General features: G+C 57.4%; 1 protein-coding gene across 3 annotated transcripts in view; it reads left to right on the top strand.

Annotated features, from left to right (window-relative positions):
* LATS2 (large tumor suppressor kinase 2) overlaps positions 1-14690 on the top strand; it is a 48893-nt gene that overhangs the window by 27707 nt on the left and 6496 nt on the right. For 2 of the 3 annotated variants that reach the window (XM_060080312.1, XM_060080313.1), the window contains exons 3-6: positions 9091-9223; positions 10225-11504; positions 12405-12987; positions 13921-14526. In XM_060080312.1, coding sequence (XP_059936295.1) covers positions 9091-9223; positions 10225-11504; positions 12405-12987; positions 13921-14526 — 2602 coding nt within the window. The remainder of the gene's footprint in view (positions 1-9090; positions 9224-10224; positions 11505-12404; positions 12988-13920; positions 14527-14690) is intronic. The other variant, XM_060080314.1, reaches the window with a different exon arrangement.

Here is a 14690-nt window from a genome sequence, read left to right as displayed (position 1 = left end):
CTCTATTCCAAAACGTCCTGAGGTCCCTCCTCCACTGTGACTGTCGCGTCAGAGCACGGATGGAAAATGATGAGAGTGATTTGGCGGCTGATGCAGCAGGTATGAGCCGAAGCCCCGTGTATGTTTTTGTGACCCACTTTTTGTGCTTGGCTTGTTTTACTTTACAGTATATCGTAAGCATTGCCCCGTGTCATTTTATTCTCCGACACACTGTCTAAAAAAACAAAGTGTCGTATTCCAGTGAATTGATGACAGACCTTGGTCTATTATGGGGCACCCAGCTTGTTGGAACGTTGTCACCCGTAAGCAACAGCCAGTGGGTAGGACCCTCATTAACTCTTTCACTGATGGACAGGACCCGCTGGGCCACAGGAGGGGCTGTTTGAGGCAGGAGCAGGTGCGGAGGGGGGTGGGACTCGGCGCCTTGAGAGCCTCCAGGGCGGAGACCACGCAGGACGGCGCTCTTCCCGCCCCCTGCGCGCTCACAAGGTGGGGCCGCCAGGGCAGGAAGGGCTGGGCTTTGGCCCGTCTGTTCCTCCGTTCGTTCATCGCTTTCCGAGTGCCCAGGCAGTTCCTGTCTGCCAAGCCGTGGACACAGATGTGAGCAGGACGCAGCTTCTGGCCCCGAGAACTTCAGGATGAGCAGGCGGGATTGTGGACAAGGGGCACAGGCTGTGCGTGGGCAGGCAGCACCGGGGCTGGCCTTCCTGTCACACATGCCTGTGATGACTGATGACGATGTAATATTTCAGACGTCTATAGAAGCAGAGAGAATGACGTAACCGTCTCCCACCTTGTTCCGGAGACCTTCGGGAGAAGCGCCGTGTCACACGGAGCAGCTTCTCTGTGCCTCCGGGCTGGGTTCCTCATCCCCATTCGTGTTCGGTGCTGTTGCTTCAGACGCGTTCTGTAACCAATCTGCGGTGCAGTTTTACAAGTTTTTAAAAACCCCTGTATAATATGATTTTGCAGCTTCCTGTTTCCGTCTGCATCATGTTTCTGAGGCTTGTCGACGTTGATGGTCGAGGCTCCCGTTCACTGTAATTGCTGTCCTTTCACCGTCGCTGACGTCTCCGTTATCCCACTAATGGGTGTTTAGATTGTTTCCAGTTTTCCATTCTCGACAGAAGTGCAGCAGGCGTTCTCCTGTGTGTCTTCCTGTGAACACGTGGGGACTTCCTCCGGAAGTGGGGTTTGTGGGTCACAGGATGTGAGCATCCCTGACTTTACCAGAAGCTGTCACAGTGTTCTGTGTGGTTTACGGGTCAGCATCTCGTCCTCAGCCTCTGCGGGGCGGTCTTCCCTGTCCTAGCCAACACTTGGTGGTGTCAGGTATTTTAATAACTTGTCCATCTAATGAGTGTGAGATGGCCCCTTGTTTTAAAAAGTGCAGGCTCTGATGACTGATGATGTTGGACTTCTTTTGACTATTTGCATTTTGAGTTCTGACTTTACCACTGACTGTATGAACTTGGGAAATGATTACTCATTCTGAGCCTCAGTCTCCTGATTTTTTAAAAAATATTTTATTTATTTATTTGGCTTCACCGGGTCTTAGTTGTGGCACGAAGGATCTTCTTTGCTGCGTGCGGGATCTTTAGTTGCGGCATGCGGGATCTAGTTCCCCGACTAGAGATTGAACCCGGACCCCCTGCATTGGGAACTCGGAGTCTTAGCCCCTGGACCAGCAGGGAAGTCCCAGTCTCCTGATTTTGATAAAATACAAGCACCTGCATTTCAGGGCGATTCCAAGACTCGGAGACTCGTGCACAGCTCCCGCTCCCTGTCTCAGTCCCGAGTCCTCCCACCAACAGGCCCACGAGTCTGCGCCTCCGTTGAAGAGACCCTCCCAAAGGCTGGTCTGCAGCACGAGAGGAGCTGAGGTCCCCCTGGGCTGCGAGGGCCCTCCCGGGAACCCAGCAGGAGTCTGTGGGGACCTGGACAGTCGGTGCGTCTGCACGGTCACGCCGGCCCCTTAAGCTCCCTCATCCCCCTTAGACTGTGCTCTCCACAGCGCAGCCAGGGGACCCTTTTAAAACAGAAGTCGGATCTTGTGCTCCAAACGCTAGGTGGCTTCCTGCCTCGATCAGGGTAAAAGCCAGCATCCTTGTCCCGGCCCACTCAATGGGCTTTCACACTGGGGGTCAACATCCATTTAAACCCTGAAATCAGTTTAAAGGATTTCAAGCATGTTTTTTAAACAATATTTATTTATTTATTTGGTTGCCCCGGGTCTTAGTTGCGGCACGCGCGTGGGATCTAGTTCCCCGACCAGGGATCGAAGCCGGGCCCCCTGCATTGGGAGTGCGGAGTCTTACCCACTGGACCACCAGGGAAGTCCCAGTTTAAAGGATTTCAGAACCACGGGGTTGAGTCGGCCAGAAGGGTGCCTGCAAAGCAGCTATGTGCCTGTGTATGTCCATTTCAAGGTTACACTGTAACTTTTTCTTTGCTTTTTTTTTTCTTTTTAATAGATTGTTTTTTGTTTTGGGGTTTTTTTTGTTTGGTTGGTTTTGTTTTCGGCCGCGTGAGGCTTGCGGGATCTGAGTTCTCCAACCAGGGATTGAACCCGGGCTACGGCAGTGAAAGCCTGGAATCCTACCACTAGGCCATCAGGGAACTCCCTAACTTTTTCTGAAAATTACATAAAAACTAGCTTGGAAATTTGTCTTCAGTACCATATTTCATAATTAAACATTTTTGTAAATTTCACTGTATCTTTCAAGGGTGTAGAAGTAGCAGAAGACTGTCTTCCTTCTTAAATGAGCCCATAGCTTTCTAGATCACTCCATTTACTTGGTAACATTTTAAAAAACAACCACAGAGAAGAGAGCTCCCTGAAATCTGCATCTAGACGTCCCTTCCCTTTGATGCCCGTGGGCTGATGGTCCCCAGCAAAGTGGGACGGAGGCCGTGCAGAGGGCTACAGGACACACAGGAAAAGCGCAGCTACTCATTTAAAGCGCAGAAAGGAGCTCGAAGGTCTGTGACTAAGGATGCTTGGTGGGGAGGCGCATGTGCTGTCTGTGGCTGAGACGTCTGAATGGCAGAAGTTGACGGTGGCCCTTGTCTGCACGGGAAGAGTCTCCCCACACACTCAGGCCCCTGAATTTCGGGAGCCAAGCCTGGCTTGTAGCTGATGAAGAAATCTGTTCTTCCAGAATCACGCTGAGCCGCTGGCGCTTGAGCTCTGCTGGCTGGTCCATCTCCCAGCGTCCTGACGCCCAGTCGCGGCACAGGTCTGGCCTTCGTGGCTCCGTCTTGTGTCCGCAGGTACCAGGCGGCGGGCAGCCCCCGCCCCCGTCTCCTGGGCCCAGGGTCCCACTGCTCACGCACTGGACCGCCACCTCCTGCTTCGTCGTCCAGCATCGTGGGCTGAGACAACAACCGAATCCTTTCCTTCGTGAAAACCTTGTACCTCTGACGACAGAGTTCCCAACAAGGGTGTGAGCCGAAGCTTCCCATTAAACCCCTCCTCGATTCCCCTCCTGGCCCCGGAGGACAGTGGCCGGAGGCCCTTGGGCCTGCCTTCTCGCCGGTGTCTTCTCTCTACCCTGTAGAGTCCACAGTGCAGTTCAGAACCAAGTGTGCAGAGCTTGGCAAGCCCTTCCTTCTGGACCCTTGTCCTGACCTCTGATCTGCCCTGAAAGGAGCCGGGGCCCTGCCCAGCGGGGGAGCAGGAAGGCTGGCCCTGGGCCCGGTCGCACCGCGTGCCCCAGTTCAGACCACCCAGTGAGGCTGTGTTGTCCCCAGGCTTTCTCTGCCTGAGACCTTCTCTTCTGAACTCTGCCCGCCCCAGCTCCACCCTCCGTCTGGCATCCTCGGCTCAGGCTTTGAACGCGCCTGTCTCTCTAACTTAGCGTCACGTTCTTTGTGTTGGGACACCACGGACCTCTACCCACTCGTGTCGCCAGGCCCTCTGGCTGGTGGTGACCAGCTCCCCCCTGGAACCTGTCTTCTGAGGGGCCCGCACCGTCCACCCCTGTGCTCTCTGCCACAGGCTCCTTGCTTCCCCCAGAACTCAGAACGCCAGGGCTCGTCACTCCCTGGCAGGGACGGTCTGGCTCCTTCCTTGTTTCCTGGGGCAGAAGAGACTGTCCTAGAGATTTTGTGAAAGGGAGGCACGTGGTTTTGTGTGTGTGCCTATTTATTGGGTGACTTGTGCGAGCCAGGTTTTAGAGGACCTGTCGGTCTCCCTAAAAGCAGGCATGTGCTGGTGAGGGTGCGGTCAGGGGCTTCCTGACAGAGCACGGGGGGGGGGGGGGGGGGGCGGGGCATGCTGGGGAGGCCCGGCAGAGCCTGTTCCCTGAGCCCAGCGGCGGGCCCACTGTGTCCACGGGCAGGTTCATGCCGCTGACCGTCCTTAGGAGGCCCTGACCCTGGGCGGCACATGTGCTATTAAAACTGGTTCCCTACCCTTTCCTGGAACACGGCAAAGTGGTTTTGTATGTTATATTCTATTTCTCTATGGCTTTTCATTATTGACAAAAATGGGAGTGTTTTTTTCAAAAAGAGGTTGGACCTAAGTTACCGTAACAGGCATATCCAGGAGTGTAGTGCTCCTTTAAGAACAAATCCCACGAAGATGTAAGAATGGTTTTGTAGTTAAATATTAACCCAAGTAAAATACTTATTTAAGGGCCTGTGAAGTTGCAAGAGCATTTAGAAAGCAGTACTTCCTGCTGACTGTGTAGCCAAATTATGATAAATAGAAGCAAAGTAGGTATTTTATTATTGGGCTCATAATAGGACAACTGGAATAACCTGCTGGATAGACTGAAATAAAGACGTTATTTAGGTTCTCAGACTTCACTAATCACACCACTAATCAATATTATGATACCATTCTCATTTCCTCTGTGTGTGTGTGTGTGTGTGTGTGTGTGTGTAAACTCATAGGGGATTGTGGTAGTTTCCCTGGAATGGGTCACACCTCCGCTCACCTATCTCAATAGTGCCAACAGAAAATCCTTAATGTTTTAGCAAACGTCCCTCGAAATCATGGAACTTTCCAGCTGAAGGGAGCTTTGGGATGACCTTGTGAAATCTTGCCCTCTCACTGGACTCAGCTGTGATCTGGAGGATTTTTGTCATCTGCCCACAATTATGTAGCTGGATAACACTGGCAGCTTTATTATAACGGAACTGGACGTACGCATAAGTCTTCCCATCATCTTACGCTCTTTAACAAGAAGAAATCATTGCATATTTCAACATAAAACTGTCAGACTTGTTTTCCTCGTGTTCTAATCAAGCCCTTGTTTGTAGACGATGCTCAGACACATTTTGCACGTCACTATTTCTTCATGTTGTTTACCCTATTGAAAGTCGCACATTTTGTTCACTGCTGTGCACTCTGTAGAGGAGAATATTAGATGCTTAGTGCTTGTCCAGTAAGAGAATTTGGCCATAGCAAGTATTCTTGGGCTGCATTAAGTGTATCCCAGGGAATACATTAATTATAATTAACATAATCATTCTCTCATTGGATTATTTAAGCCCTCTCCTGCCCCACACGGTTCTGTTTGAGGGGCTGATTTATTGTATTATATCTAATTCGGACAGACATCTTTATGCAAGTTGACTTTTAAAATAGGATTCTTTTAAATTGGCCTGAGAATTTTAGGAAGTAAAATTATTAAATCAGGGCGCACGTTTAATAACTTTTGGTACTTGTTAACAAATAGTCACCTCAAAGGACCAAATATATATGACTGTGAAGAGTTTCACCAGCCCATTTGCCTTTATAACTGTTTTGTTTTGGTGTTAACAATTCAATATAAAACGCTATTTTATTAAAAGTGTTTCTTTGATCCTTGGTAAGGTTGAGCATTTTCCATGTGTGTTTAATTTTAGCCCAAATTTCTTCTTCATCCCCTACCTATAAGTTACTCTAAAAAACATCTTTTTCCTCGGAAGCGCTCAGTGGGCGCCCTGCCCCGCGGCCTTGCTGTCGGGCCGGGGCCTCCAGGGGCCACGCCGGGGCCGAGGGCCGGAGTGGTGCCTCATCTTCTCGTCACCCACTCACAGTTCAGAGGCCCCTTGCGGGTTTGCTTGGCCTTAGTTTTCTCTTCTTCTTCGGGAACTGCGCGGTGCTGGGTGTGTCGGGCTGGCTCGGGATCCACTCGCCCCGCGGGGCCTGCGTCTCTGGCTCGGGCCCCGGGCAGGCTGGGTCACCCTTTCCTTCACCGTCACAGACAGCCACCCGCCCTTCAGGCTCTTGGAAGCTCCGGGAAACGGCCGTGAGGAGCTGCCTGCCCCCGGGCTCTGGCGCTGCGGGACTTTCAAGCCGGGCAGCTCGGGGGGTGGAGCACAAGGGACAGAGGGAGGGCAGGCGGGAGGGGACGTGGGTCTAGAAGCCGAGGGGCAAGGGGGTGGCGCGGGGGCAGCCGTGCAGACCCTGGGCCCCTGCGCACCTGGCTCCCGAAGGCCGGGGGCAAGCGTGCCGTCCGGCTGGGGCGCAGCTCAGGGGCAGGCTGTGGGCGGCACCGGGCACCGCTCTTACAGCGGCACGCCACGCTGCCGGCCTGACATCTGGGCACTGGAGTCAGAGAAACGGGGTCCTGCTTTCTGGGGGGTGGAGGCAAGACAGGGTTGTGATTCCTGATGTAAAGATTTAAAAATGATCCCGAGTTTCCTGCAGTCTGTGGGGTTTTTTTAGTATTTATTTATTTACTTACATTTTATTTATTTTGGCTGTGCCAGGTCTTAGTGGCGGCATGCGTGCGGGATCAAGTTCCCTGACCAGGGATCGAACCCGGGCCCCCTGTATTGGGAGTGCGGAGTCTTACCCACTGGACCACCAGGGAAGTCCCTTCCTGCAGTTTTTAAAGCAAAAGGCCGTGGTGTCTCTGAGAGTTAATGTACGGAAACTGCACACTTGCTCAATTTGGTGGAAGGCACAGACGGCAAGGGCAACACTGCCTGACTGTCTTGTTCACTAAACAGGAGGGCGCGTTAGCATGGGCGGGTGTGTGATGGGTGTATGGTTCGTTGTGCGATTCAAAACAGCCCTGTGGGGGCTTCCCTGGTGGCGCAGTCGTTGAGAGTCCGCCTGCCAATGCAGGGGACACGGGTTCATGCCCTGGTCCGGGAAGATCCCACATGCCATGGAGCGGCTGGGCCCGTGAGCCATGGCCACTGGGCCTGCGCGTCCGGAGCCTGTGCTCCGCAGCGGGAGAGGCCACAACAGTGAGAGGCCCGCGTACCGCAAAAAAAAAGCAAAAAACAAAAACAAAAAAACCCAGCCCTGTGAGCAGGCAACCTGTGGTTGCCTCCCGGTGTTTTTGCTGGTTAAGTTCCTCGACTGGAAGCGAAGCGTAAGGAAGGCTGGAATCTTGAGGCTGTGAGGCCAGTGCGCAGCAGGGAGTTTGAACACACACACGGTCCGGCGTGGTTCGTCCTCAGGGTCGCCGCTTCCTTGACACGTAGCCGGTCTGAAGCGACGCACACGTGTGGCCGGTCACCCGCAAGAAGCCAAGTCTTCAGTCCCGTCCCAGGCACAGCAGATGGGCTCTGTCCGCAGGGGGCTGGCTCTCCCCCAGCTCGTGCCCTTTCCTTCGATCCCAAGGCAGCTCTGGCTACCGCTGCCCAGCCTCGCGAGCCGTCCCTTCCCGCTGCTGCCCCCAGAGGCCGCCTCCCCCCCAGCCCTTGGCTCGCGGGCGGGGCTCTTCCTGCCTCTCCCCGAGGACACAGGCACAGGTCATGGCCGCGTGCGCGCTTTGTCCAGCCACCCCGTGGGGCCCGGCCAGGATGGGGTTTAATATTATGTACACAGTCAGTGGATGTGAAGCACCGGAGTCCTTACCGTCGTTGTGTTAGGTGGGTGGGCACAGCCCTGAGCCACAGGAGGGTCAGGCCCCCAGGCTGTCGCAGTCCTAACAGAGGGGCAGACACACCAGCGCGGGGACAGGTCCACTCTGTTAGCCGCGAAAAGCCCCTGGCCCGGCAGGCGGGGAGAGCGGCTCATCCGTCCTCAGGGTCCGGGGCATCTCCTGGGCTCCTGCCGTGGCTCTTTGCTGACCGGCCTCTGTCCTCTGGGGACCTGGGGTCGGCCTGGGGTCCTGCTGCCTGCTCACTGCCTTCTCCTCTCCGGTCCGAGCTACAGCAGCCTCTGTCAAGGCTCTCCCACCCCTGCTGCTCTCAGACCCCTCCCCTCCGGTCACCACCCACTTCCTGCATTTGCAGTCCCCTCCTCCCCGCCCACCCACCCCTCCACCTTCAGAAGACCCCCGTCTGTCCACAGAATCCCCTCTAGCTGCCCCTCCGGGTTCCATCCTTGAAGGCTGGCTCCCCTGTCTGCCCACAGCTCTGCAGAGCCGACCCCGGGCGCCTGGGCCACAGCCCTCGCAGCCCTCCCCCTCCGGCCTGCGCACCCGACCACGGTGTCTGCAGCTCTGCCCCTGGCCCATCCTCTCACGGACCCCTGACCCTGCTTGGAAAGCTCCCGCGACCGCCTTCAGATAGGGGGCCCGGTCTGTGGTGCCTCCCCGCTGTCCCCTCCCGCCTCCCCATTCTCCCCGCTCCAGGCCCCTGCTCTGACCACCTGCTGCCAAGAATACCCTTCCTCCACTGAGCCCTCCGGCTGCCCGAATCCCGGCTGTCCTTGAAGAGCCGGCTGTGCTTCCGTCTGGCCTGTGATCAGTCCCTGGTCCCTCTCCGTCCTCCGGCCCTCTTCCCCGGGTGCTCATCCCGCCAGCAGTGCTGGGGCCTGTCCTGGGCTGATGTCCTCTCTCGCCCGCTGCCGCCCGCATGGGCACGGGGCACTGTAAACAGTAGAGTGCAGCTCTCCCCTCGGGGCAGGGATCCCTCCCCCAGGAAGCCTGGGGTGGGGAAGGCCAGTTCTCTGACTTCCACAGGCCAGACGGGAATTTCAGTCTAGTCACAGAAGTTTTCTCAGCAGGAGCAGGACGTATGGTCCTCCAGGCCCATCGTCGCCGTCTGGGGGTCAGTCTGTGTGAGGTTGTCATTGGCCCCAGTGGTGCTGGCTTGGAGCCGGGCGCAGGGCGGGAAGGCAGTCCTGGAGGCTTCGTGTCGAGGGCACGCACACCCAGGCCCCCACTGACGTCTCTGTGTCCACCCCACCCCCAGGAGATGGCGGGCAGGGCCCTCAAGCAGACCGGCAGCCGCAGCATCGAGGCCGCCCTGGAGTTCATCAGTAAGATGGGTTACCTGGAGCCGGGCAAGGAGCAGATTGTGCGGGTCGTCAAGCAGACCTCCCCAGGTGAGCACGCTGGGAGCCGCGGGCAGGGGCCATCCTGACGGTCGCCCAAGGGTGGGGACAGCGGGTGGCAGATATAACGCTGAGCTGGGTGCTTCCTACTTGCTGGGTTTGTGGACTTGTTTTGCTTATGAAAGATCGGAAAATTCACTGGATATTAAAATGAGGCAACCCCGCAGGTTCTTTCTGCTTTCTCTTGGGCTTGTGGGGGAGTCTTTGAGGGGAGGCTTATTTCATTGATTCTGAAACACACCGTTTCCCACTCTGTGGCCTCTGAGAGCAGGCTGCCCAATGGCAGGTGCCTCCAGAGCTGGACACCTTGGGCAGAGGTGTGGGAAAGCCCCCTGGTGCCCCTGGGGAGGGCCAGAGGCCCCAACACCAGATGTCCTGCCTTGCTGGCTGTCACTGAATCTTTTTGTTTGCTGGTAGAGCAGATGGGGCCACTTTGGTGACCTGAGGTCCCTGGGTGTAGTAAGGGATTCAGGATATTGAACAGGAGTGTTCCCTGTTTTGTGGGAGACCTTGGATAAGCCCAGTTCATCTGCTGAGGGGGAAATTGCACGGGCTTTGTAGCCGTATCTTCTTTGTGAAGAGGACACAGGTTTCTGTTTTCTTCTTGACTGAGGAGTTCCCTTAAACAGTGCCTCGCTGGCCACCGTGTCGAGACTCTGAGGGTCCCGGGGTCTGTGTTGCAGCCCAGCCCCTCAGGAGGCAGCGCCCACTCTCTGATGACCCCGCACCTGCCTTGCTCGTGGTCTTTCTGATGCATCATCTTAGCCTGAGAACAGTGTCATTTGCTGTGGCTTCTGCTGGAAGCACAGCTGCAGAGGGTCTGGGCTCGGCCAGGTGCTCCGCGGGGGCGTCCTCGGACAGGCAGGGCACGGCCTTTGGACTGGGAGCCCGGCACTGCCCACGTGGCCGTCACTGGCGTCAGGGGCCTTCCCAGGCCCTCGGCCGCGGAGTAGCCGTGCCGCGGCGTCAGCCTCCCGTTCCCTCCTCTGCAGGAAAGGGCCTGGCGCCAGCCTCTGTGCCGCGGAGGCCGAGCTTCGAAGGAGCAGGTGACCCTTTCCCGCCCTACGCCCAGGTGAGCGGGCCGGCCTTCGAGGGCCCCGCCGCCCTGGAGGAGGCGCCCCGCCAGTACCCGGACTTTCTCTTCGCCGCCGTCGGGCCTCACTGCCGTCCGCACCCACCCAAGGGCTACGCCGCCGCCGGGGAGGCCGCCGGGATGAGCCTCCCCGGCCCTGGGGGCCCGGCGCCCCCGCTGCAGGGCCCGCATTACAGGGCCCCCCTGCTGGTGCCCGGGGAGCCCCTGGGCTACGGCGTCCAGCGCAGCCCCTCCTTCCAGAGCAAGACCCCGCCGGAGGTCGGCGGGTACGCGGGCCTGGCCGCCAAGGGCCCGGCCGTGCAGGTGCAGGTGCAGCCCGGCCTCGCGTTCCCGCCCCCGGGCGGCGCCGCCGCGTACGCACCCCACCCGCACACCAAGCAGCCCCACCCGGTGCACGCGGGGGGCCCCCGGGGCACCGTGTTCGCTGGCGACAGCCCCCCGCCGGGCCTAGCCACCTCCTCCCGGACCGGCCTCGGCGCCGAGCGGTTTGAGCAGAGCGCGCCCCCCGCGCCGCAGTGGCCGAGCGCCGGCCTGGCCCGGCGGGACTCGCTGCAGAAGCCGGGCCCCAGCAGGACCGGCTCCTTCAACGGCCACCAGGCGGCGGCCGCGCCCTCCCCCAACGCCATCACGGCCGTGACGGCCGCGCACATCCTGCACGCGGTGAAGAGCGTGCGGGTGATGAGGCCCGAGCCCCAGACGGCCGTGGGGCCTTCGCACCCCGCCTGGGTGCCGCCACCGGGCCCCGCGCTCGAGGGCCTGGAGCCCCAGGACGAGCATCCCCCCGCCCCGGGGGGCGCCGAGGCGCGGGGCCGGCCCCCGCCCTACCCCCGGCACCTGCTTCGGCCGCAGGGCCGCGCCGAGCAGTACGACGTGGACGGCCTGTGCGCGGGGCTGCAGCAGGGCCTCCGGGGCAGCCGGGCCGCCGAGCCCCCCGACGGGAGCCCCAGGAGCCCCAGGGGTGCCAAAGGGGAGAAGGCGGGCAAGGACCGCAAGCAGATCCAGACGTCCCCGGTGCCCGTGCGCAGGGGCTGCCGCGACGAGGAGAAGCGGGAGTCGCGCATCAAGAGCTACTCGCCGTCCGCCTTCAAGTTCTTTATGGAGCAGCATGTGGAGAACGTGCTGAAGACCTACCAGCAGAAGGTGGCTCGCAGGCTGCAGCTGGAGCAGGAGATGGCCAAGGTGGGTCGTGGGGTCGCCGCGGGTCCCTTCTTGCTTCTGCTTCACGCACCTCCCCTCCAGGCCGGTGGTCTCCCGGGGAGCGGGGCTGGTGTCGGGGGTCCCACCTGGAGAAGTCCAGCACATCGCGTTCCCCTTCCCCCTCACTCTCGAGAGGGGACGGGCTCTGCCTGATGTGCCGGCACGTAAATGAACGCATTGGTTTTTATGGTGTGTCCTTACTCGTGCACAAATCCACCAAGTTTTTCTAACTGCTAAGGAAACATTTTGAAAGAGTAGAAAGTTGGAGGTTTTATACATTGAAATTGTGGGATTTATAAAGACAAATATATCTAGTAGTGATTCATCTATTGCTTAAGTCTATAGTTAGCAAATAAGGTTTGAAATATACCCTAGCTGGCACTAAACTGTTAGAAAAGGTAATTATTAATGAAATTATTTAGATTAAAGTGCCATGGTCAATTTAAATCACAGAGAGCCGGCAACTCCAAATTCTAAAAATAAGCTTTGTGCCCTTCCCGCTGTCCCATTTTCGTTGGCTTTGTTTGTTTTCCCATTTTCCCCTGAACTATTATTAAATTATTACACTGCTCTTAGAGCTCCAGGAATTTTGTGGTCCCCTTTCCCCCAGATTTTTATTAATATAAGCTTCCTGTAGTTTTTAGAGCCTAAGGTCACCTGGAGAAAGAAGTCCCTGTTACTATGTCTTCCCTTTCGATTCCAGATCTGTGACTCTGTGTGGATGTAAAGAACAAAGAGTTATTTTCTCGCTTGTACTGTCTGACCCCGTTCTTGTGCACCCTGGTTTCCGCGGATCGATTGGGGTCCCCTGCGTTCTGGGGCCTCTTCCCCCCTCCCCCTGGGCTCCCCCAGGGTGACCCTCCCCTGTTTCCTCCTGCACAGGCCGGGCTCTGCGAAGCTGAGCAGGAGCAGATGAGGAAGATCCTCTTCCAGAAGGAATCCAATTACAACAGGCTCAGGAGGGCCAAGATGGACAAGTCCATGTTCGTGAAGGTGAAGACCCTGGGCGTCGGCGCCTTCGGGGAGGTGTGCCTGGCCTGCAAGGTGGACACGCACGCCCTGTACGCCATGAAGACGCTGAGGAAGAAGGACGTCCTGAATCGCAACCAGGTGGCCCACGTGAAGGCCGAGAGGGACATCCTGGCGGAAGCGGACAACGAGTGGGTGGTCAAGCTCTACTACTCCTTCCAGGACAAGGACAGCCTGTACTTCGTCATGGACTACATCCCGGGTGGCGACATGATGAGCCTGCTCATCCGCATGGAGGTGTTCCCCGAGCACCTGGCCCGCTTCTACATCGCGGAGCTGACACTGGCCATCGAGAGCGTCCACAAGATGGGCTTCATCCACCGCGACATCAAGCCGGACAACATTCTTATAGATCTCGATGGCCATATCAAGCTGACAGACTTTGGCCTCTGCACTGGGTTCAGGTGGACGCACAACTCCAAATACTACCAGAAAGGTACCGTCTCAGGCCAGGGTGGATGGAGCTGTGCCGCCTCAGGCCTTTCCTTCCCCTCCTGGGGCACAGCTCTCACGGGGTGATTGTATAATTTGGTGTGACATCCTTTTTTTCTCCCTGAAGCAGTCGTATGATGTGTGAGGTGGTTTTTTTTTTGTAAGTTAGTGGCTTCAAATTTTACTAATATGTTTTTAGGACAGTAGGCCATAGGGTCCCATGGGGCCTTGCTGAGGAGCCATCACTGTGCCCTATTAAAACAAGCCTTAAAAAACAAGCCTCCCAGCCTCCCAAGGAGCCCTCTCTCACAGCCACCCTGAATCTACCTGCAGGCACAGACCTGGCTGTGGAGCCAGCTTAACTCCACCTCCTGTGGTCCTGCTACCTGGAAAAGTCAGAAACCGCTGGTCATTATCTTATTCATGGCTTGAATTTTTATAATAGTTATTTTAATACTCTATAGCTCAGGCTTCTATTTTTTAACGCAAAACTAATCCTAAATCATTTTATTCATTCCCATTTTTCGGCACTGAAGTCATTTGTGCTCATATTTTCTAAATCCTCTCACTCTTTTCCATGCCCGTCTTAAAACATGACTATCAAACAGGTGGTGTTAGCCTTTGAGACGGGCCTGAGAGGCTCTGGGGCCCCTGAGCCTTTCCCACCGGCCCCGCACTGTCACCCAGCACAGGGCACAGCCCCTGCGGCCGCCTCCCCCATGCCGCCCATGCTGGCCCGGGTGTGCACCTCACGGCTTGGGTGTGAGACCCAGGACCTCAGCCACCTGCGAGATGGCGGGAGGAATCTTTCTCTCACTGTGTCAGGAGCCGGGTTGGATTACTCTTCCTTTTGGAGCTGTGGGTTTGTTGCACCGTTGAAGAGTGAAAATTAACCTTTTCATTCTCTTCTCTCCTCACCCCGCTTCCTGGGTGAAAGGGAGTCACAGCAGGCAGGACAGCATGGAGCCCAGCGACCTCTGGGACGCCGTGTCCACTTGCCGCTGTGGAGAGCGGCTCAAGACGCTGGAGCAGCGGGCGTGGGGGCAGCACCAGCGGTGTCTGGCCCACTCCCTGGTCGGGACCCCCAACTACATCGCCCCGGAAGTGCTCCTGCGCAACGGTGCGTGCTCCGGCCCTGCGCCCAAGCCAGGGGCCTCGGAGGGTCCCGAGCCCCCGCTTCCAGAGACTCCAAGTGTCCCCGCTGTGTCTGTGCTCACGGGAGCCCGAGAGCCGGATTCTTTCCTTAGCGAGCACGGCCTCCAGTGTGTGTCCCTCTGTTTGGGAGCTGCCTTCGCTTCTGGCCCGTCTCCGCTTGCCCTTCCTTGGGCTGGAATTGACAGGCTGGGTGCGAGGTGGGCTTGCTCCCCGGAGCCCAGAGGAGTCGCTCCAGAACTGGTTTTGACAGAGTCCTGTGATAGACAGGACTGTGGCGGGGGATGCGGGGGGTCCCACCTGGGTCAACCACCTTCACTGGTCAGCGGGTGTGAGGATACAAACACCGTGTCCTCCAGTTCTCCGCCGCAGGCCCAGAAGCACCTTCAAGGTAAGATGTGGGGACAGCAGCGCCCCGTCCCATCCAGCGGGCGCCTGGCCGAGCACGAGAGGCATCTGACAGTCAGCGGCAGGGCCCGCAGCGCTGCGTTTGTTCATGGGATTCCGTATGATGAACCCAGAGAGCAGTGGCCTGTCTGTCCTCACGTGTTGTTT

Source organism: Mesoplodon densirostris, chromosome 17, assembly GCF_025265405.1.
Source record: "Mesoplodon densirostris isolate mMesDen1 chromosome 17, mMesDen1 primary haplotype, whole genome shotgun sequence".
NCBI classification, from domain to species: Eukaryota; Metazoa; Chordata; class Mammalia; order Artiodactyla; family Ziphiidae; genus Mesoplodon; species Mesoplodon densirostris.
The sequence above is the reverse complement of the archived record's forward strand: the minus strand, read 5'-3'. Positions and strand labels throughout refer to the sequence as shown.